The sequence below is a fragment of the Ostrea edulis genome, chromosome 3, assembly GCF_947568905.1.
Source record: "Ostrea edulis chromosome 3, xbOstEdul1.1, whole genome shotgun sequence".
Lineage (NCBI taxonomy): Eukaryota > Metazoa > Mollusca > Bivalvia > Ostreida > Ostreidae > Ostrea > Ostrea edulis.
This window is the reverse complement of record NC_079166.1, coordinates 4,137,078-4,161,264: the sequence shown is the minus strand read 5'-3', so window position 1 is coordinate 4,161,264 and position 24,187 is coordinate 4,137,078. Positions and strand designations below refer to the sequence as shown.

General features: G+C 34.0%; 1 protein-coding gene and 2 pseudogenes across 1 annotated transcript; 1 reads left to right on the top strand and 2 right to left on the bottom strand.

Annotated features, from left to right (window-relative positions):
• Positions 1–12,891: 12,891 nt before the first annotated feature.
• LOC130052853 (uncharacterized) lies at positions 12,892–14,743 on the bottom strand (annotated as a pseudogene).
• A 15-nt stretch (positions 14,744–14,758) lies between these two features.
• LOC125672694 (uncharacterized) lies at positions 14,759–16,605 on the top strand (annotated as a pseudogene).
• A 1,103-nt stretch (positions 16,606–17,708) lies between these two features.
• LOC125677239 (tyrosine-protein kinase receptor Tie-1-like) lies at positions 17,709–21,964 on the bottom strand. Its single transcript, XM_056159785.1, has 6 exons — positions 21,820–21,964; positions 21,611–21,681; positions 21,142–21,279; positions 20,866–20,994; positions 19,358–19,429; positions 17,709–18,131 (listed from the first exon to the last, which is right to left on the bottom strand). Exons 1-6 carry the CDS (start codon positions 21,906–21,908, stop codon positions 17,929–17,931), a joined length of 702 nt encoding a protein of 233 aa, XP_056015760.1. The 5' UTR covers positions 21,909–21,964; the 3' UTR covers positions 17,709–17,928.
• Between the last annotated feature and the right edge of the window lie 2,223 nt (positions 21,965–24,187).

Genomic DNA, 24,187 nt, shown 5'->3' with positions numbered 1-24,187 from the left:
ACGTATCAATTTTATCGTTTATCTTCCTGATTATGGTTCCATTAATCATTATTAATTAGCCCTTTCTCTACCGGCACATTTTAGAGGTTTTTAAAGACTAAATGACAATATTTTTACATCGAATGAAATCTGCATGTATCACGATTTGGGATATGCATATGACATATAATTTTGTTAGGAATTGGACAGGGAATGATTTCTTATAAAGTTTGTCAAGGTATCCCATGACCTCAAAGATATCTATGGGGTCAAAGGTCATATAAGTGCACATTTTTGCAATTTTTTTCTCTGAAATATATATATTACGACCCCTCTCACTGGATTAGAGTCAAAAATAGGAAATTCTAAATGTATGAGCTGATGTGCCTTTGAAAATACTACAAAAGCACCACAATCAAATAAATCAATTTTATTGACAAACAAATATTTTTGGTTGCTAAGTAACAACACTCAGAGTACAATTTTGACCATAATTTGCCTTTCTACATACATTCGACACAATTTAAACATAATTGCATTGAATGATGATTAGTAAATGTCACATTATTTTAAAAATATAATCTTTAAATAAATCTTAATCATTTTAAAAGGTTTTTAACAAAAAATATGATGAAAAGAATTAAGGTCAAAGGTCATAAAATGGAAACTTTGTGCTTTATATACATTGTACATATCCATCATTTTTTAATAATATGACGTTTTGCCATTATGTTCCACTAAATAGAATAAATATTGCAATATTAAAACAAAGATCTTTATTGTTAATCTAAAATAATTTCATTTTTTGCATTCAAATATATTTGGTTGCTAAGCAACAGCACCTTATCAAATGTTATCAAAAAGTACTACCCGTTTTTCCTCTGCAAGTTCAACGTATACGAATGTTAAAGTACTTACTTTCAATCACTAGATTTAAATGTACTTGTATCATATTTAACAAAAATGTTCTTATATTCAACCTCTTAAAACTTATTTCTAGATATCATTCTTGATACACTGTACTTGGTTGTTCCGATAGCGGCATGCATTGACCAATATCTGTCTATCGACTGGAACTTCACAGTAAACATGTATAAGATAATGCACAAAAATTTGGAAAAAAAAGAATTTCTTAATACTTAGCCCTAAATACTAATGTATTGTCAGAGCTTTTGAATGCTCAATTGGTTCTGTAAATGTTTTCAATAGTCAAGGCCCTCTGAAAATTACTAGTATGCATTTAATTACTTATGAAATTTGATCAGAGGTAATTGTAGTACACATCTATTAAATTGTTAGACGCACAGCAAGATTAATTTTGGTAAAGATAATCTTTTTATTATGCATTTTATTATTCGTTTTAAACTGGAAATCAATGTCACAATATCGGTACTTTAAAACTAGTAATACCTGTATAATTCCTCTTCAGTGAGAGGATGCGAATTTCCTTGGGAAGCATAATGACAATCCTTCACCCTAGATATGACCATCTCAGCATAATGGTTGGTGGCAATACAGATGGAGAAAACCAAATCTTCTCTCAAAAACAGCTTCATAAAATCTGCAGTTCTCTGAATAATCGGGTCCCATATCTGAAAGGAAATTGCAAATAAAATCAGTATTGGCCACCTTACGTTATTTGTCAGCATTTAGAAAATTTGTCATACCTTGTAATTAGAAACAGAATAATGATTTTCCGGTTTTTTTGGGTCTCTTTTTGTATGTATGTGATACCTAGTAATGCAGTAAAAAACGCATTGCAGTGTATCATGATTCCATTTGTAAATGTATTATCTGGATTTATTTATTATTATTTATTGTTAACCAAATGTATACAGATTTAACCCTATATTCAACCTCAAAGTCATACCAACTGAATGTCAGGTTGACACTCTGAATGAAATGCCACAGTTCTTGGATCAGGTGTCCCTGTGTCCTTCACATCAGCATCCTTCCATCGCATGTCTGGATTTGCCAGCAGACTGTCACTAGCGGACAATACCTGGGAACTTCCCACTAAATATTGGGATGTCAATACCCTTTTTAAAGATGAAAAGAAATTACAATTAAGAATTGTTGGTTCATGTTTTAAAGCAAAATATAAGTTTCATGGTAGCAAGGGACAGTTTCGCACTTAAGTACAGCTCAAATTTATTTAAAGATCGAGATGTCCTGTATTTGAAGTGACATTTGGTAAGGGATTGCGTACGTACATATGTTAGAAATGAATGGAATATTTTATTTTACATTGCGAGTGTAGCAGAGTACGTAATGAAAAAAAAAAGATATGCATGATGTAGGTGTCAGCTTTATGCCTAGCATATACATTGGGGGGGGGGGGGGGGGTACTGAAGAAATTCAGGTTAAAACCTACAGGGTCCAGCGAAAATACTGCAACTCTGAGGGAAAGTATGTGACCCCAGATACAAAAGTAGAATTGAATTGGTTCTTCATGGTACACAGTGTCTAAATCCCCTTGCATGGTAATCTGATGGGGGTGTGGATTTAGTCGAAATTAGAGAAAATCTAGGCAAGATGATAGCTCATAGCATACCAGTACCAGCATGTATGAAATACATGTAATTTATGGTCATAAGCTACTCAGTGTATATAAAATACATGCATTTGGATAAAAGAGAAATCTATATATGATTTTTCATTAGCCTGTCATAATCAGACTTTGATTGATGTTACGTACATGTACCCCCCCCCCCTCCATTTCGGCCCAAACACACATTTCGTTTATATTTCTGTTACAATATGAAGAAAATAATTCAAATTATGATAATATTTTTTTTCATTACAATGACGTAATATGTGTTTTCCTAGAAGATTGTGTTTTCTTTTCATAGAAAGATAATTTTTAATATGGAAAAATCCTGGAAAATAGCCCTCTAACCTGCGGCCATGAATGCCCAGTCTGATTAAAACCACCTCATCCCCCTATCCACCCCCTTCTTACACTCGAGCGTCAGGTAAGGAGATAATTCTGGAAAAAGGGGGGTGTTAATCAGACGGATTAATGCCGGACCAGGACAGATTAAATGATGTCAGCTCTTAATAAACAATTAGATGTTATTCACTTGGTTTAGATATCATAAAATATAAATATTTTCTTTCATGAAACGACAAATTATGGCATCAAATCGCGTTGATTAATCGTAAATTTTTCATAACATAACAAAACTGCATTTTTTTTTCTAGTCGGCCTATGTGGCTACATCAACTTACATGTACATGTTTATACTGAATGCATGATCGTTTGGGACATCCTGCAACAGGAGATCCATGGCATCTTCTGACATCAGGTCGTTTTAAAGATGTAAAATACAAGCCTTCGCTGTGACAGTGAAGCTGTGTTGTTTTCGTTGAAACCGAAACACGTGTGTTCTCCGTGCACACTTTCAGAAAACCCCGCGGGGCCCGCGATCCCAATCACGGAAAAATAAAAGTATAGGCCTAGAGACTATATGCGAACTTCTTTTTAGTTTTATTTGTTTGGCAGGGGAAAATTATTACTATTCCGAACAAATATAACGTTTATATCTGAATTTGAAGTATTTTATCTATCTATCTTTTTTTTTTAAATTTACTCTGCCGATGTAACATTCTCAATGGGTGTTTTATGAAGTTACATATAGGTTGTGTAACTGTTATATACCAATATTGGTTTTATGCTTTTTTTAAAAAAGCAGAGAATACCTGGCTGATTATTTCATACTTATCTGTATATTGTTTTAGTGTATCAAAATGTACTGAATTTACTAAAAGAGGACAATTCAAATTTTATAGTTTTCGTGCGACGCGCGTCGATCTTTTATAGCGACGACGTTTTGTCGCTAATTTTAAAGAAAACCGCGCAGCATGTCCCAATTTCATTTTATCGTAATATAAAAACTACCGAGAATTAGAACACGAATAAGGGCCCATCAAAAAGGAAATTTCTTCTACTTTTACAGGCTGTATTTACTTTTCCCTATTGCCATATATAAATATAGGTAAAACGCCGATATGTTTAAACATTGAGAAATAAAATCGTAAGAAAACGTACATGTGCAAAAAATTGCTATTGTCTTATAACTTTGCCAGGCATTAAAAATAATTTTTATATCTTCTGAAAACAGGGAATATATGCTTTTCAAAAATATAAAAAATATTGAATTCATAATGAAAATAAAAAATATCATATCGAGGGGGAAAATGACCTAGCGAAAAACCGTTGCGTCATATTTAGACGAAGCCATCCTTCACTTTAAATGTTTTTTTAATCTAATGGCTTTACTTACTTTATTGATTTTTACATAGTCAAAAAATAGAGAAAATTTCCAAAAATATGATACATAGATCATATATCTTATGACCGTAGTTTCAAAGATTTAGAGGCACTCCTTTTGCGTTGCTCTGTTTTTACGCGCCACCGGTCAAATTGACCGGTACGGTAGAGAAGGGGTTAAAGTAAATAATGCTGGACAATATTATGTAATTATATCGTGGAATGGCTGGCATTCTAAAACTGTCTTTCAATAATATTTAAGTAGACTGTTTTATTCATTTGCAACACTAGGTCTTCAAAGATCTATTATCCTTGTATTTCTTAACAAATCAAGTAAAGACACTACACTACAGTTTGCCGTGTGTGTATTGCTTTGGTCATAAACATCCCTTCTCCATATCCTTTGTACTAGTATAACGTACAAGTTGCCATTGAAATTTATTAGTGATGTACTAATGATAAACGTTCCACGTGTAAATGTGTTGATAGGCGAGATGTATTCGATAAAGCAGATGTATTTAGATTGAATGAACATGCTAACGCTATTTGGTGTTACTCTTAAAAACCAAATGTGTAGAGTTCTCAGTAATATGGTCATTTATGGTGCTTTTAAATGATTAATGGAATACCTAACACATTCGAAAACTGTAATCCTTATTGGAAACACCATATAAAACAAAAATTACAAGTATTATATCATATGCTTACTATGTTTTGTTTTTAGATGAAAGATTTGAAAGTGTCAGTCATTTTAAGATTATAGCCGATTAGGATTTTGGAAAAAGTATTACAGTTGTACAGTATTTTTCCCCTTTCCAATGTTAATAGTCTAATATCAAATTTAGAAATTTAAACACCAAGGAAATGAAAACACACTGAAACAATGAATATATTTTAATCAAAAAAAAAACTGGAGAAAAAATAAAAAGCCTGCTGCGTATGCAAAAACATTATTGAAAATTATGGAAACGTTGAAAGATGAAATTTTAATAAACCTTATTAAGAATAATGTGTAGTTACTTAGATACCGTGAACGTCATTTTAGACACTCCCCCAAATATTTGTACTCGAATTTGTAACACGTGACATTTACAACTACATAAATGCGCTACATTTTATCCTAACATAATTATTAAGCATAAGGTGCGTCAGAAAATGAAAATAGAGAATTATTGGTCAGTTATATTGGTAATCATATCAATATCAGATCCTCTTTCAGGTAAGGGAAGTAATAAGAACCATCATTCTAAACTTTATAACGTTATCCTTATTTATTACCTCGAATGTATGTTGAAAGATAGTTGTATATCATTCGAAAAGGGAATGTATTAGGAAATTTCTAATCTCAACATGCATTCAATGCATGCCTTTTCTATATATATCACGGTATTAATTTTTCGCATCTACCTTATACTTGAAATAATCATGGCGTTTATTTTGTGATGCAGGTCAGGAAATTGTAACAATTTGTGAAACTTAGAACCCCCACAATAATGCCCCGTTGGAGCAGTTTTTGATATCAGAATGGCAAACTATGGATGGACAGATAATAGCGCAGTATGTCCAGCACGCTCCCATTTGATGAGTGATTTGAACTGTCGGTCATCTATGTCAAAAGAAGGAGTAGATAAAAAGTGTCACCTAAAGAAGGAATGTCTCTTGAAAACAACGAATGGTATTTTTAGAGATCTTTGCGTTGGAACTTACAAGTACTTGCATGTGGAATCTACGTATATCTATATGTAAAAAGTATCGATTTAAATGGTAGATGAGTAATCACAGATGATTGGAAATATTAACCTTGGCTGCTAAGATATATACATATGTAAACAAAATATGTACATAAGGTTTATCAATATATGTTTAAGCGTTTTAAAATTGAAATTACAAAATCTTCAATGAAATTGTCCTTTAATTTCTTTACATAATGATGTTTGATTGATGCTTGTAATGAGTTCTTTTTGGATTTTGTCAGATTGAGCAAAGACTAACGATAAGTTGTAGAATGACAATAAGAAATTTATTAATTAAATAAATATAAAAAGAAAATATGCACACTCACTCTTTTCATTCTCAACACCAATTTACATGAATAAGCAATTGACAATATATATATCCGATACGTTGTAAACAGTTCATTTGAAAGTTCGATAGTACGTATCAGATGTAAAGCAAATGTACAGGCATTAACTTTTCAAGTTAAAACAATATTCAAAAGTAGTATAATTTAGAAAAAAGTTATAAATAATCAATTCTCCTTTTCAATAATATAATATTCTTTGGTTTTGTTTCTAAATTTCGAGTTATTCTAACTTGATAATGTAACTAATATGCACTCTGAAGACACTGTTTCGGTTTCCTGCCAACTTGCAAAAAGCACGCCCAGAACGGAAAACAATCCACCGCCATGAAAGCCTTGCACGAGCTATCGTCAACTCCTGACAATACACCAGGGTTCCGATGCCTCCCAAGTATCGGGTTCTCCTCTACGGAGCTACACCACGCCCTTCCATGTTGTAGCACAATATCCGCATGGACCTCCGTATTTCCAAATCCCGCAACTCTCTGAATGCCTTCGTGTTGAAACTGGTTTTGTTCAACACCCATGTACGCACTGAAATTAATTTCATAAAAACTACCAACCTGCAACTAAACAAGAAACAGAGAACTCACAAATAACAAGACCGTGCTAGACTAATGATTAATAATCACGAACTATCAGAATACAAACAAAACACGCTTACCGGCTAGGAAAAAAATGTGCCCTCCGAACAAACTCCTATTTCAGTAGTTATTTTTGTTCCAATGCCCTACATAAACTCTGACAGGAAAATAACTACCCCCTGAACTTCTAGGACCTGTCAACGTGGCACCTGGCTGATGTCGTTGCCGTGCCCTATCTAACTTACAGCCAGCCAAACCAGTCTCTTTTATACTAGCAACTAAAAATAACTCACATCCGACTCAATCTTACGATAACTCATTCGCATCAAAAACAAAACAAACGAAAAATACAAAAAGCTAAATCAGCAAAACTGAATCAACTTCATTACAAATCTGCATTTTTTCAGAACAATTTGTATGATTAGTAATCTCGACTTTGGAAAATCACATGATGAAATAAAGAAATGTGTGGGAAATAGAAGAACTGAAAATGATGAATATCAGATGCCTCATCAGGATGTGATAAATAAAAAATTCGTGAGGTTGTACGCTGGTGTTAAGAATTACATATTGTGACTAAAATTGCGTACACGGTAATTCTTCTAAATGTAGAAATCTATTGTCACGTATTGCGCCCCACTTTTGCCAAATAGTTTCTGTAGTGCACCCCTTTCAAAGGAAAACCCAGATAAAACTTAGTCAGTCATCCAAAAAGGCAAACACACAGATGATTAAGATTTAGGTTTCAGACTATCCCTTCCTTAAGGAAAGATGAAGATAAGGAAAAACGATCAATATCATAACTCCTATAAACAATACAAAATAGAAAGTTGGGCAAACGCTGACCCCTGGATATACCAGAAATTGGATCAGGTGTCTAGAAGGAGTAAGTATCTCATGAACTTTAGTTTAATTCCACTAGCGAAACAATGCTATCATAACCCTGATAAAGTTGAAAATTAAATATGATTTTGACGACAAGCATCACAACTAGGATTTACTTTAACGCATTAATTCGTAATGTTAAGGGTTATCAATCTTTCAAAAATATGTCATTAAAGCAAACAATGAACCTTTATCTGTAATCCATTGACACAGTGGATGTGTGAATTTTCAATTCAATAGTGCAGGTATAGCATGCCTTTTGTTAGAACGTTGTTGGCACGCTGATTTTGACTGTGGATAACTCCGTTTACCTTATAAATATATAGGGCGCACGGCGGATCATGTGACCAGTCAACAGATGCTTACTGCTCATCGGCACCTGATTCCACCTTTGGTATATCCAAGGTCCGTGTTTGCAAAACTCTCTATTTTGCATTGCTTATAAGAGTTATGAATTGGTACCGTACAACTTTTACATTGATCACTGTTTGTTATCTTCACCCTTTCATATACAAACAGGATACATCTAATAATATACAACAGAAGTATACATTAATCTTAATTTCACAGAAACTCATTTCTGGGGGAATGATATCGTATTCCACTTTTCTGTTTGCCGACTCTGTGGACACACGTCGTTAGAGGTTTTGTTTAGAGTCATTCTAAAGACAATATTTTCTGAACATGATTGAACAATAAAGCAAATTGAATCTTAACAGGTATAACCTGGAATATAATGAATTTTGTGCTGTCTTATAAGATGCTTTTAATTGAATTGCGTTGTTTATATTTAAAATCAAATTGTCTGACTTCCTGACTGGGCCAGATTGTACCCGGTATATCTTACAAATAGTTACGCAATGATACATATAATTAACAAATTTTAAAATACTGATGTGCGAAATAGTTTTATATTTACTTATAGGAGTTATGATATTGATCACTGTTCGTTATCTTCACCTTTCATTTATTAATTCAAATGTAATTAATAAATAGACGGTGTTACCGTTTCAGCGACATGTACACACATTTTGTAATGTTCATGCTTTGATCAGGTTCTGTCTGAACAATGTCTATTTGCCAAATACTCAGTACATGAATGAAATTAGGCAGCTGAAATATCCCATTTAGTTTTCTCCCGGATTTTTTTTTATTAAAGCATTGAAACATAATATACATGAATGTGATTGAACTATTTTTTACTATATATATTTCATTTCTGTTGACTTCAATGTGACCTGCTGAATATTTGACGCGAGAAATGTTCTCCATTGCTTCTGCTTTCCTTATTTCTACTCTCAATCTTTTCAAGTCACTAATTGTGTGATGGAAATGTCCAAATCGTATTGCAAATTTTTCAAATTTGTAGAATTGTGTGAACAGCAATGCCTTTGAATATAAAACGCATTTTCAATATAGTGATAATTTGAATAAATCGATAAATTCATCATTATTGCACATACATTTACAGATCCAGAATTTTTATTTAAAGATCCCCTTGTAGCAATGACATGTTTTAGAAAAGAAAATTAGAACAATATTGATAATTTTGTATATAATTCTGATTTTAACACAATGGTGTAATATTTCAGCATCCACATATAACCATTTTTTTTTTGTAAAGATACATTATTTACAATTTATTCACAAAACTACAATTATTAAATTATTTTTCAGTCGTTAATACCAAGTGACTCGGTTGGTTATGATGAGGGGGGGGGGGGTCATCATGGTTTCTGTTTCCGAACGTGCCAAGAAAATATAGCTTCAGATTAGGAAAAACAAACAATTTAAAAAAAATGTACATTTTTGCAAATTCCATTTATTTATTGGTAATCTCTTTAAATAACTTAAAGTAATGGGGTTTACAGACGCATTAGTTATGTTAATATGTGTCATAAAAGCCTTGATATTGAATAAAAATGAAGTTTAACCAAAATTTATTTTGTTATATTGAAAAACGGAGGGAGGTACATGTACGCTTACAGTCCATGTAGCTTCATAGTTTGACAGAATAACTTTAAAAACATGTGAATCCCATTATTTGCAAGAACAGTTCTGGTTGTGCATAGGTTGTTTTTTCTTTTACAGTTCGTCTTGCGTAAATTTAGCTCTTTTTTCTTCTTGTTAGAATAATCAATTCCTTTTGATTTTATTATTTAAATCAGATTTGTGATTTGCAATGGATTATGCACAATTTGTATTCGATGATATATTGCGCATGCTTAATGTTTACATATGTTGTCCCGGTGGCACGACTTTTAGAAAAAGAAATAGCAAGCATTTAGATCCGCCACGACCAGACTTATCATGACGTACGTCAAAATGTAGTCATGACGTCACACATCGGTTTACCCTGCCTTTCATCAACAATGTATTTCGTTAAACATTACTCCTAATGATGCACTGAATTTTCGAGCTAGGAGACCATAAGATCAGATCAGGATGATATTCCACGTAAGTTCACAACCATATTTGAAAGCGTGAATTTCCGATATCTCCGCCATTTTGACAAGGGACTTATGGGATTGGCGTCAAAGTTTTTTTCTTGTTAAAGGTTTAGATTTAGCTCGGATTATTTCATGCGCGCGATGGCTCGCTGCGCACGCTATTAATTCAGAGAACATATGTAAAAACCATGTAGTGCTCAATTTAATGATTTCCGGTTTTTTTTCGAGACATAATAGAAATGCATCATTTATCGTGAATATTTGTCATTGAAATGGTTTCCGTATTTGAATTTCCGTCCATAACTTCCCAAAGAGTGTTTCCCTTCCAAATTAGACATCTATTTGTATTTTGTATTATTGTATGTTCTTTACTTTCGGTACATCTCTGTTGACAATAATTTCCAGTCCTATGTAGACGATCAGAAATACATGTGCACACAACAGACCACTCCAACTCCAATGATCGCATCGTATGTGGAACATCAGAAATACGTAACAGACAACTCCGAATCAATTAATAACATATTTCAAAGTTTCTGAGTTTCCCTTTATAGTAGTGACACCCCTTTTCCAATACAAGAGTTGTTCTCTGCAGTTAGTTCATCTAAAGCGAGGGAACTATTTACTTTTATGTTTTGCCCGGTGTAAAATATTGAATAATCACATTATATCCGCATAATTCCTAAGATAATTTGTGTACTCATTTGTGACTTCAGCTAAAGGAAGTTATGCAAGCATAAATCAAGTTTGCTTAATTAAGGGAACAAAATATTTGCGGATATTTAATTATCTGGAATTCAGAAAATTAAGCATGATGGCTTACTAAAATTTGCATTTGCTGTTTTCCATGGATAAGGTTTAATTTCAATCGTCAATGAACATGCAGCTTTCCTTGCTACAACACAATTCTTTGTTTTAACAATACTGATGCCCTTTTCCCAAGTTGTTCAGTATTTGAGAAAGGAACTGTAAGCTCTATGCAAGGTGAAGATAATGAACATTGATCAATCTCATAACTCCTATAAGCAATACAAAATAGATAGTTGAGAAAACACGGACCCCTGGACACACCAGAGGTGGGATCAGGTGCCTAGGAGGAGTAAGCATCCCCTGTTTACCCTGTAAGCTCTATGAAATGTTTCCCAGGATACTTGTTTTTTCCCTTCAATTTCTATGTTTAACAGAAATAATTTGATTTGTTTGCTTTGAACTAGTTAAAGTAAATTTACCAACTCTCAGTACAGCATGATATGCCACTGAATAAGCCATTGAAAAAAGAATGGCCTTAAAGCATGACGAATATACTAAATAGCTTGAGTTTATAAGCTTCTCAAGAATGTGCTTTGTGATAGGAAGTCTACAATCTTCTGAGTGGTTAGACGTTTTAATTCTTTCTAACCGTTTCCAAATTCAAAAAAAAGAAGAACTTGTCACAGAATCCCTATATTTTGCATTTGAAACCGATTCCTGATGTCTAGGATGAATTCGTAGCATGAATCAAACCTTGCAGTGATAAATCAGAGATAAACATACGAATGTGTGAAACAGATAGAGGCCAAATTGAACACAGTTCATATAAGATACTGAATTCCTCAAAACTTTTTAGACTTGTTGAGTGTGTTTGTCTGATATTTAATGATACCGAATTGAGCGTCAGGCGTTTGATTTCAGCTACAAGATCATTAAAAAATTATGGAATACAAACTGTGTGCTGATCGGATTTTTGGGCGAGAGCGAGAAATAGAATCAGTTATAGCAATGTTCCAACCATCTATATGACAAGCTTCAACGTAAATATTGTTTATCATGGAATGTGAAACCAATGAACCTAACAAATTCCATAATCTGGGGTGATCTTCATGGTTTTTGTTTAAATTGGAAATCAAAGATTTAGTTTCAGATTGTAATATCTTTTTGTCGAGAAATTGAGTCTTAAATAAGAAAATTGCAAGGACAATTGACACTGACTCTAAAAACAATGTTGTATCTGACATAATGTCTGGATTCTTCCAGTTTTCCGGCCATCCAAATTATATCAACTGACCATGCAGGTAATCGCTGTATCCTAATTGTTGATTGCCTGCACTATCAGAGTAGAGATGACGTTGGACAACAAATTAGCATCAAAGAAAACCTAACGACACACGAAGGCCGGATTTCATTTTCATTGTTTCACTAATGAAATGACTTGAATATCTTATTCCACACAAACATTACAAAATCTTCTGTTGAAGGCCGTAGCAGATGGAAAAGCTTTTGCACTAAAATTAAGAGAATCTACTAAAGATTGTAATTTTCTTTATAACTTTTTTTGTTTGCAACATATCATGCATAGCTCTTATCCTTGGACGAATTTGACTCCACTTTTTTGGCACGCTGTTTTTGGCTATATTTAGCTTTAAAACTTCACAGTTATTTCGGATTTCAAACATTTCGGTTGAGCATCACTGAAGAGACATTATTTGTCGAAATGCGCATCTGGTGCATCAAAATTGGTACCGTATACGTTTTACATCTAGCAGTGTTTTGAAATTTTCCAGTTCGATATGTTTTCTTCAGATTTTTAATAATAAATCTAACTTGGAAATTTGGCTACGAAAAAAAACGATGAGGGAGCTGGAAAAGTCCTTGAGGATGAAATCATCTGTACAGCTTCTTTATATGGACAATGATCATAGAAGGATGTTTGTTTACACACTTTAAACATTGGTGTTGATATGGACAATTGTGTAGTTGGCAAGAACCTTTGTTGTTGTAGTTATAAAAAATTGAACTGACCTGAGAATTCCTATATACTAACTGAATATTAAGGGTTATATAAAAAAATCATAGCTCTGGGTCTCATTTGTCCCAAGAAATACTGTAGTCTCTGTTGGCACCGAGTTTCACATTTGAGATATATTTGATAAGGCTGTGAGTTTGATCAATATGTTCTGACAAATATATACTCATATAGATAAAAAAAAAACGCGTTTAGGCAAGTGTCAATTTTGTAATTTTAATCATATTTACAGGTTTTAATGTAAGTTTACCATTCATCAATAGAACTATTTCCCCTGCGTTTCAACATATGTTTGCTTGTTTAAAGTGTATCTAGTTCCATAAACTCTCCTTTCATGATTTTTGTTTAACTGATTGAGTAACATGCACACGTAGATCATCATGCACAATGGTTATGCTCTGATATGATGAATATGAAGGGGGGTGTCAAAATAAACGATTAGATCTTAATCAGATAAATTTGATACATGGGTATTTGCTGTACTATATGAGACTTTCCTACCTTTAGACGATGATGTATCATGGCGTTGAGAAATAATTGTCTGTATCCTTTTGTTGACTTTCTGGTAGCATTTTCCTGCTACTGACGATACAACTTCCTCCAGTTATGATATCGTGATTGACTCACTGTTTGTTCCAGGATCCGGTTCTTGAGAAGGTTCTGTGTTCTTGTCCGTTTGACACATTTTGTTCACGCCCGGCAACTTGGCCTCCCGGTAAATTTGCGTTTATTCTTCGATGTCACCCATTTCATCAATGGAATCTGACCTTTGTCGAGGTTGCATAATGTTGAAATAGTATAATATAAACGTTTTTAATTATGACGTAGAAAAACAAAATAAACATAAAAAGCAGTAATTGAGACTAAACAATTGACGATATAGGTCTAAAAGTATGTTTATATTTTGAAATAATATGATATATACATCAATTCGATTGATTCATAAATACTTATCTCTGTGCCTAATAAATGAGAAATAAACGATGGGATATAACATTCCCAAAATTAGAAGTTAAATAAATGTTTGGATACGGGAAAAATACACCCGCCTCTTATTCCAACCCAGGGGTTTCAACAGTCTCGATTGAAGTCAGCATTTCGCAAATTCTATGGTCGTTATAACGGTCTAGTTTGTCAATACAACCTCGCATTGAGTCAAATGCTGTCTGACGTGTTTCATACCGATTGTTGAGCCGTTCTTGGCACACTGATTTTGACTGCGGATAACTCCGTTTACCTGATCAGGATATGGGGCTCACGGAGAATGTGACCGGTCAACAGGGGATGCTTACTCCTTCTAGGGACCTGACCCCACCTCTGGTGTGTCCAGGGATCCGTGTTTGCCCAACTATCTATTTTGTATTGCTTATAGGAGTTAGGAGATTAAGTAATAAGTAATATTTAGAGCACGAGTTCCCTGGTGTATGAGAGATACAGGGCGGGGCTTGAGGCGAGAGCGATAGCTCGAGCCGGGCCCCGTCCTGTATCTCTCATACAATAGGGAACGAGTATTCTAAATGACTTGTGACATGACAGTTCAGCTATTTTTAGATTTTGAAGATTCTGTATCTGTATGATTTTCACAGCGAATCAGATGTTGCAATGATAACTAATCGGAATATAAATCAAAGTTAAAGGTTAAGTTGACAAAGTGACCAATCAATTTACATTGTATTTTGCGCGAGCGCGAATTGTGTCAGTTAGTATCATTTGGATGGTGAAAGAATGGATGGTCAGACGATGGAATCGGAGCTAATGGATATTGATTTTCTTGGTGCAAACTGGGACAATGGCATAGACGATCTTACTCTTTCTCAAATTTGCGAAACTTTAGAGAATGAAAATTTGGCATTTGAGGGAATGTGTGATTTATCTCTCAATCTGAATGAAGACGCAACTCCTAATGGTTATGGCGATTTTGGTGTAGGCATTGACACTGACCCCGAGTTTGTCGTCAAACCTGAGATACAACCTGAAGAAAATTCTACGCGCTTTAGGAAACCGGTAACAGAGGAAGAGTTAAACAAACTCGTGTCCGATCAAGAGAATGCAAACACTAAAAGCAATACGAAATGGGTTGTCAATGTATTCGAGAAATGGCGAGAGTACAGGGCGGAAAATATTCCCAAACTTCACGTTATGGATTCCAAAGAAATGGGTTACTGGCTGGAGCGGTTCGTGGTGGAAATGCTAAAAAAAAAGACAGGACGGAGTATCCGCCAAAATCGATTTATTTGATATTGTGCGGGCTGTTAAGGCACCTAGAAGACAAAAGGATATATGACAAGAATTTTTTGGATGAGAAAAACACAGAATTCGCTGGATTTCGAAAGATTGCTGATGCACAAATGAGAAATCTCATTGATAAAGGACTTGGCTGTGACATAAAACGTGCAGACCCGATACTTCCGGAGCAGGAAGAGAAACTGTGGGAAAAAGGGGTCTTTGGACAAGAAAACGGAGAGCAATTGCAGTTGACGATGTTTTTTTATGCTAGCAAATTATTTGGCCTCAGAGCATCATAGTTTGACAGCTGAACAATTTTTCATTGGCGCGGACGAGTGTGGAAATTACATAAAGTTTGTGGGGCGATCTTCCAAAACTTATAAAGGGGGATTAGGCCAGTTAAATGTTCAGAATAAAAACATCAAACACTACTCTGATCCTGGTAAGTTGAAATTCTCTCTCTCTCTCTCTCTCTCTCTCTCTCTCTCTCTCTCTCTCTCTCTCTCTCTCGTATTGGCGTTTGTCATTCTACAATTTGAAAAAAGTGTTTGATCGCATATTGATTGCATTCATTACGTTTACAAATTATAAACTGCTCTCTCTCTCTCTCTCTCTCTCTCTCTCTCTCTCTCTCTCTCTTTTTCATGGCTTATATTGGCTATATTTGGCTCGCTGATTAATGCCTTTTTTATTTTAGGGGAGAGATGCATAATTGATTTCTTTGATGTTTATCTGAAACCTATTGGAGAGGGATCGTTCTATCGGCGCCCACTGCCACCAACGGGGGATGCAAAAATCCGTTATTCTCATCAAAACGTCGGCATAAACAAACTAAAAAGTTTCATGAAAGTGATAGCAGAAAAAGGTGAACTATGTGGGAATTTCACGAATCATAGCGGAAAACGCACATGTGCAACTCAAATGTATATTGCGGGAGTTCCAGAGCAAGAAATCATGAAAAGAACCGGACATCGATCATAGGCAGTGCGGAAGTATAACGATTGCAGCTAGGCTATGTTGAAAAAGGTGTCGCAAGTTCTAGATCCGCCACGGAGTTCCGTGAAGAGGTCGTTGGACCCTGAAAATGATGAGCGGTCTTACAAGCACTTCCACGGTGATGACCTGTCAGGTTTCAGCGAACCCATTTGCAAAGAAACCAAGAATGAGTCCGCAAAGCGTGAGCCTTTCAAGGATTTAAGTTCCTTTCCAGCAGTGTTCAATATGTGTAATTTTACTTTCTCTATGAAGTGAATTATGCTCAGGTTGTCTCTCAACGGCATAAAGAAGCTGTTTTCTGCGTTTTTTCAGTTTTTATATTGCTATGAAATAAAAATCTAGTCATTTCTTTTTTGTTTATTTCTAAAAATAAATTGGATGTTCCCTGATTCAAGTGATCTTTATTTTAATTGTTGTATAGTTTGGGTCATTTGCATAGGGAACGCCCACTGAACAGTGTTATGTATTTTAGTTATTGTACTGTCAACTTCAAAGAAAAACATTGCCGGTCATGTCACAAGTACTTCGTTACTAGCTTGAAAATACGGATGTATATTTAATTGCTGGGATAAAATTTAGAAATTCATTTCAAGATTAAGGATTATATCTCCCTCATGCATAGCTCTGATCCTTGGACGAATTTGGCTCCAGTTTTTGGCACTTTAGTTTTCCTTTATAGCTCTTACAAGTTTTTTTGTCATTTCGGATTTCCAAAATTTCGGCTTGAGCATCACTGAAGAGACATTATTTGACGAAATGCGCATCTGGTGCATCAACATTGGTATCGTATAAGTTTTACATTGATCACTGTTCTTATATTCACCTTGCACCCACCTCTCAATCCAACTGATACAAATACCGTGACGTCAAACATCAACAGCAATAATGTCGTCTACAGTATGGCATTAAATCTTAGACGCAACATTAACCATTGTTATAATAATTGTAATTATTTCGTAAAAGAAATGAATCTTGTTATTTCATCTGCAGCTTTAAGCACACACAAGAAAACCTCGTTAACCTTTTTCTTCACTGATATACCCAATCCTCTAAATGGTTTAGGTCATGTAAATATCCATTTGTATATCATTATGTGTATACTCAAATAATGGTTTTGAAGGATTGTTTATCAGTGATGTTATACAGTATTTGTATACAGCTGAGTATAGAATATGGCGTCAATCCACACCTTTAATGAATTTCATTTCGCTTTCCTGTTTTTCGATTCAATGGACGCATGTTTCCATTTTCAATGTTAAAGTTCTTGTTTAAAGTCATTCTAAATAAAATATTTCCCGAATATGATTCGACATAACAACAATTTAAATTCAAACATATGTAACCTAAAGAGTGCTTTATGAATGTTGTGTTTGTCTTTTAAGATGATTTTAATAGAATTGCGTTGTTTTTTATTTTAGTTTAATATCAAACTTTTTCTGAATTGCTGACTGTGTCAGATTATATATCTTGCTATTAGTTATGTAGTGAGAGGCGAACGTAACAGATGAATACTGATATGCAAAATAGTTTATTTTTTTCCATTTAGAAAGCATGTGTAAAGTCCATGTAGCGTTCAATTAAATGATTTTCATGTTTTCAAATGCATCATATATCGTGAATATATGTCATTGAAACAGTTTCCGCAACTTCCTTATGAATGTTTCCCTTCCATTTCAGACACCACTTTGTTCGTGTTTATTCCTAAATGTCGGTCTATATCTGTGGAAAACAATGTGCAGTCCTATGTAGAAGATCAGAAATACACAACAGACCACTCCAAGTCCAAGAATGGCATATTTCAAAGTTGTTGTGTTTCCCTTTATAGCGGGGACATTCACATTTCCCCTGCAAGAGTTACTCTCTACATCTAGTTCATCTAAAAGGAGGAAACTATATATATATATATATATATATATATATATTAAAAGAAATAGAATAAACAGTACACAAAGTTAAAAATTTAACGCAAGCGCTTTCATTTTATAATCCTCAGGCGTTACATTTTAAAATAGTTTTGAAATGGTTTGACGTCATAAAGGCGTCCTAACATTTCACGTACATAACGACGTCATAAACGAATGAAGGGAAAAGGATTTTACGTTAAGCATATTATGACGTCATAGATAATAACAGTAAACATATTTTACAGTAAGCTATTGAGAGCCGGTTTTAAAGTCTTAATAAAGTGTCTTTCTTTTTCTCGTCGGGAAATAGTATTTTCTGTATACAGTTTATAAAACGGAAATACATTGAATTGTCCGTGGCCACACACATCTATATGTTCACTAACTTTAATTTTTCTGTATTCGGGTGCTGAAATGTGTTGTTTATGAACTCGTATACGAGTTCGCAGAGTAGTTCCAGTTTCACCGATATAATGTTTTCCACAGCCAGCACATGTTATAACATAAATTAAATTTTTGGTGGAGCACGTCATATCTGAATTTACCGTAAATTCCTTGTTGTTAAATTCGAACGAACTTCCTTCCCTTAAGTATGGGCACGTTCCGCATCGCCGATCGTCACATTTGGTAACGGTGAAAATTTTTTTGTTGGACTTTTCCTGAAAATTAGATTTACATAACAGTCTCCTAAGATTTTTCGGTTGTCTCTTGCTGTTGATAAAAGTATATTTCTTCATAATTTTCCCCATTTTTTCATCTGTTTTTAGTAGGTCGTTGAGTTGCCGAACGATAGGTGTAACATTAGAGTTCCTTGGGTTGTATGTTGTAACAAACGGTAAAATGTGTGAATTTGTTGTGGGATTGATTTTGGATTTATTGATAAGATTTTCTCTATTGAGTTCTCTGGCTTTCTTGATTCCGTCGTTTATAAGTTTGATTGGATAATTCTGTTTTTGTAAATAACTATTTAATTCCCCTAAACGTATATATATGTATTATTGGCCCAGTCACAAACATTGCATAAACCCTTTGAATCCGCATGATATTTAGTAGAATTTATACACTCACTTCCCAGCTTAGGTAAAGGCAAATTAAACCACCATTAATCAAAATTTCGTAATCAAGGGTACATGAAGTTTGAGGGCTTATTTTTAGAAAAACAAATATTGAATCAAGACAATTTCCTAGGATGCCTTACTCAAATGTTCATCAGCTTTATTCAATGGATACGTGTCGGTTATCGTTAACGGACTTACAGGTGATGACGAATCTGTTGGAAAATGAATAAGATTGGTATTAAGTGTATAATAGGGTAGAAAATATGTTTCTAAAACTGTTAAACTATATTATACAACTATATCATTTGAACATCGCAACACATCCCATACATTCAATTAACAAAACCTATTATATTTTATGGAATATTACCTATTTTGTGTCATTTGCTACTGTTTTATTATAAGAAAATCCGCCATTCTTCATTATTTCATGATAAAGGGTAAGATAATTTAACCAGGCAGGTACATATTCTAGTAAATTCAATATTATATTCGGCATATCATATTACATTGCTTGATATTTAATCCATGGAGTTGCATTTATTTTTGTTAATCCACATTATTTGGACATGTTTTAGAAGCGGAAGGATGTACCAATAATACTTCACCCCCGTTCTCATGTCATGTAATGTATTGTCAACATTTATACCCCATTTATACACAATGACATTTTTCCAATTGATGACACAAATTGTGAATTTCTCCATGCTTACAATCCAAACATGTGAATTAATTTATTTGGTTATTTATTAATTATTAGTATAAGAATTAACACAACTTTTTTATGAGCATTTCATTAAAACAGTTATATCCATAACTGACGTTTCATGTTTCACATTTAATTATAAATCAAAACATAGTAAGCTATAGAAATGGTAATGTTGTTAGGAGATATTTCATTTATATTTTTAAACTCTGAATTTTTAATTGATGTTTTCTTTTTGGGTATATATGTGTCAATAGATCAATATTTATTTTCAGTCAACTGCATTTAAATGTTTTACATGCATTTTGTTTGAAAACATAAGGGTGTGTTTATCTAATGAAATTATTTACATTTTGTCATTATGCTGTGTTTAAAATCAAACAAATACATAAATAATTCTTTCACATATGTAATTTTGAAATTGTCAAGTCCCATTGCAGTTTAATAACAAACACAACTGCCCATATTTTCCTTTTGTATTAACATTCTCTTGCAACGTAGAAATGAGAAAATATTCACTCTAGATATCCATTCAAATTGACTCTCATGTTTGGTTTGAAATCACATTTCCTTCAAGGACAAATAAAATTAACCGCCTTTCTTTAATCGAAATGTGATATGTGTTTATGTCTAACATCGGTACCTCCATATCGGACGCCTATCAGAAAGGGATCTTTATATATTTATCTATGGAGTTTTGAATGTCAAATTCCTATACCATTGTACATGCTTGAAGAAGTACTGAAACTTTGAAATGTTTACTCAAACTACTGTGTCCATAGGTTCCTATTCTAAGGTGTTAATGTTTCCATTTATCTAATATACATCCCGTAATTTCTATAGCCCCACTACATGTTTGAAGGGGTACTAAAATTTTGAAATGTTTACACAAACTACTGTTTCCATAGGGTCTTATGACAAGCCCGAATTGTTTCAATTTACCTAATATACATCCCGTAGTTGGGTTACATTCCGGCTGTTTACATTCACATGTCATTTGACACTCCTTTCCAAATCCTGGAAATGGACATGTTGATTCACAATATGGACCATGGAGTCCAGGATCACAGTCTATCAGAGCCAAGTAAAAATACAAACTTTCAGATATCTGTACTTATCATTCAATAACACATGCATCTAAAACTAAAGACAAATCAAATAGTACTTTATTTCTAAATAATGAGATACACAGATATTGCCTGATGATATGAATCCTACCCCCATAACTTCTTCTGCAGCCATGTTGATGATGACACTCCTCTTCACTACAGTTACAGTGTAAGCCACATTGAAAGCCATAATACGGATATCGACAAGAGGATGCGCATTGTTTTCCAAAAAACCCAGGCATACAACCTGTATTGGATAAATTGAGTGTGCATTGTAAATATGTATATTGTAAAATCAATGTTTGAATTTAGATCTAAAATGTGGAAATAAGTTATGGGAATTCAACAGGAATGGTACTTCATCAGCAAGAAATATTCGGACATAATTCAAAATACTTCTATACATTGCGCATAGTGAGATTTTCCCTGTTTCCTGCAATTTATCTCATGTATTTCAACGATAACGATAACATATCATTACATATATAAGTATCATAATAAAATTTTATGTTCCTTAGATTTTAAATGCACGCATCTTTGTTCGCTTTACATATCTGCAAAATTGCAAAATTACTGACTTGTGCAGTTGTGAATTGTTTCGTTCCAAACATATCCAACATAACCATAACAACATGTAGGTCCATTTTCTCTACAACAAAATTTTCTTTACCCAAATATGAAAGAAATGAATGATGTATAATCAAGTATCTAGCTCTGATTCAAGTATGTCTTCCTCTTTGCAACATAGCAAAACAGAAAATATAACTAATTAAAATAACATACATACCCTGGACATACCGTAGCAGAGACACGCGGGTGTAAAAAAGACAGTGACCAAAACACAATGACGATGTGCACAGCCATCTTGATAAACATTTCTGTATCTGTATTTCCAATACGATTATTGAATGTTTCCCGTTGATAAATATATGCATGCTATTACATGTATATGTATCGGGTTTGAGTGTGTGAGTATAGATATCCTGTTTTAAATTACCAACATCTAACGATCAACCTCTGAAATTATATCATTCCAAAGTTTTAAATCATTCCAAAGTTCACAAAAATGCACGCAACCATGCAAGCATTTTTTGTCACAGCATTTGATATGTATGTTGCCAATTTTATGAACCAGGATATAATGCGTTCCTTGATTTCAATATCTGCAAATATTTAGTCATAACTCACATATTTTAGACTTGACCATATCTTCAATCTAATTTTGATATTGACTTTGGTTTGGTAAATAACATAACAATCAGCAATGTTCAGATGATGTGAAAGTTTATTTCAAATCATTGTCAAGTTCAATTATAAACACTGGACACGCTAATAAATGATAAGAAATTAAACATGGTGTACCTTTTCCGGTTGTTTCTTTCTTTATTTCTAATGATGCTTCATTGTACACAGCACCACCAAGGTTAATTGTTTTCCTGACATGTTTATCACTCCTTGTTGTCTTTAGTTTTACATGATGATACTAATGCTGATTTATGCATCTAAGATACCTCACTGTTCTGCAACCGCGTTCGCCCTACTGTACTGTATAGGAATTGTGGAATTACTCTCTTCTCCTTATCGATACCATTTCATGAATTAGGTCTAAACTTTTCATATATTCGGATCAGTCATTCAAAAATATAACCTTGTTTAACACAACTCTAATTCTACAGAAAAGTAAATTGAAGTTAATGCTAGAAAGATGTTTCACTGACAATAATTCCGGTGGCTTTAGAGATCAAGTCTTCCATAGATATATGGAAATATCCATAGGCATGAATTGTGCTACTTTATTAGCAGAAATGTTTTACTATTCTAAGAGGCAGAAAACATTTATCAACAAAAAGAAGAAAATTTCGCTCAGACCTTCAACTATTGATAGCGCTTTATCCATTAACAATTTTCATTCTCATTTATATGTTCATTCGATAGATTTCTGTGAACCGGAGGCGAAAGGCAAAACATAGTCTTTCATACAATGCAACTGCTTTTTATATGCTATTGAACTGAGGTGATAACGTCAGACTGACAACTCAACGTTATAACAAAAGTGAGGTATTCAGCTTTTCCATCGTCAGCTCCCCATATTTCTGACCTGCATCACGCTGTTTACATGTATGCCTCTCAAATAATCAAATTATAACACAAGACACTTTGCAGATTTTTTGGTTGTTACAACGATCTTGTAAAAAGAGGAGCGTTCTTTCACTCTTCTTAACGCATGGGTGGTGGAAACCCCTAATTATATTTTTGCAAACAATCAACTAGAATTACTGCGTTGTTGTGATATATATTTTTCTGTAGGTTGAAATGAATGACAGCTGTCAAAGTGTATTCTGTACATGTTTCCAGATATTTATATTCAACTTTTATCACTACATTTGAATTGAAATAATAGATGTCATGTAATGATGTTTATTTTACATACTTAGGGTCCCTCTGCTCTGCATATACAAAATGTAGAAATTGATATCAGTAAAGAATACTTTCTTTGATGGTCGTGTTGAAAAGCAAGGTAACGATAACGAACAGTGATCAATCTCATAACTCCTACAAGCAATACAAAATAGATATTTTGGGCAAACACGGACCCCTGGACACACCAGAGGTGGGATCAGGTCCCTAGGAGGAGTAAGCATCCCCTGTTGACCGGTCACACCCGCCGTGAGCCCCATATCCTGATCAGGTAAACGGAGTTATCCGCAGTCAAATCAGTATGCCAAGCACGGCTTAACAATCGGTATGAAACACGTCAGACAGCATTTGACCCAATGCGAGGTTGTATTGACGAACTAGATCGTCAAAACGACCATAGAATTTGCGAAATGCTGACTTCAATCGAGACTGTTGAAATCCCTGTACCATCAACTTGTTTGTCAGTAGCTTACCTCGATTTAAAAACTGACTATACTCAGAACAAGCTCTTGCATATCGAATCAGTTGAGATATATAAACACCATATGCAGGTGATAATGGAATATTGCTACATAAATGTGGAAAGCTGACGATGGAGAAGCTGAAATCTTCCCGTTTGTCATACAGTTGAGTTGTCAGTTTGCCGTTAATGTCTACTTTCAATGAAATATCTAAGTATGAAGCAGAAGTGGACGACTCTGTGGTGTCCTTTATTTCGAGCTTACAGGGATATATCA

What these genes read in the sequence shown, in the direction of transcription:
- LOC125677239 (XM_056159785.1), bottom strand. Translation starts at nt 21,908, where the DNA reads ATGTTTATCAAGATGGCTGTGCACATCGTCATTGTGTTTTGGTCACTG. An exon ending in AACAATTCACAACTGCACAA is followed by an intron (nt 21,280 to 21,610) that starts GTCAGTAATTTT and finishes TATCCAATACAG; the next exon opens with GTTGTATGCCTGGGTTTTTT. An exon ending in CTGCAGAAGAAGTTATGGGG is followed by an intron (nt 20,995 to 21,141) that starts GTAGGATTCATA and finishes TGGCTCTGATAG; the next exon opens with ACTGTGATCCTGGACTCCAT.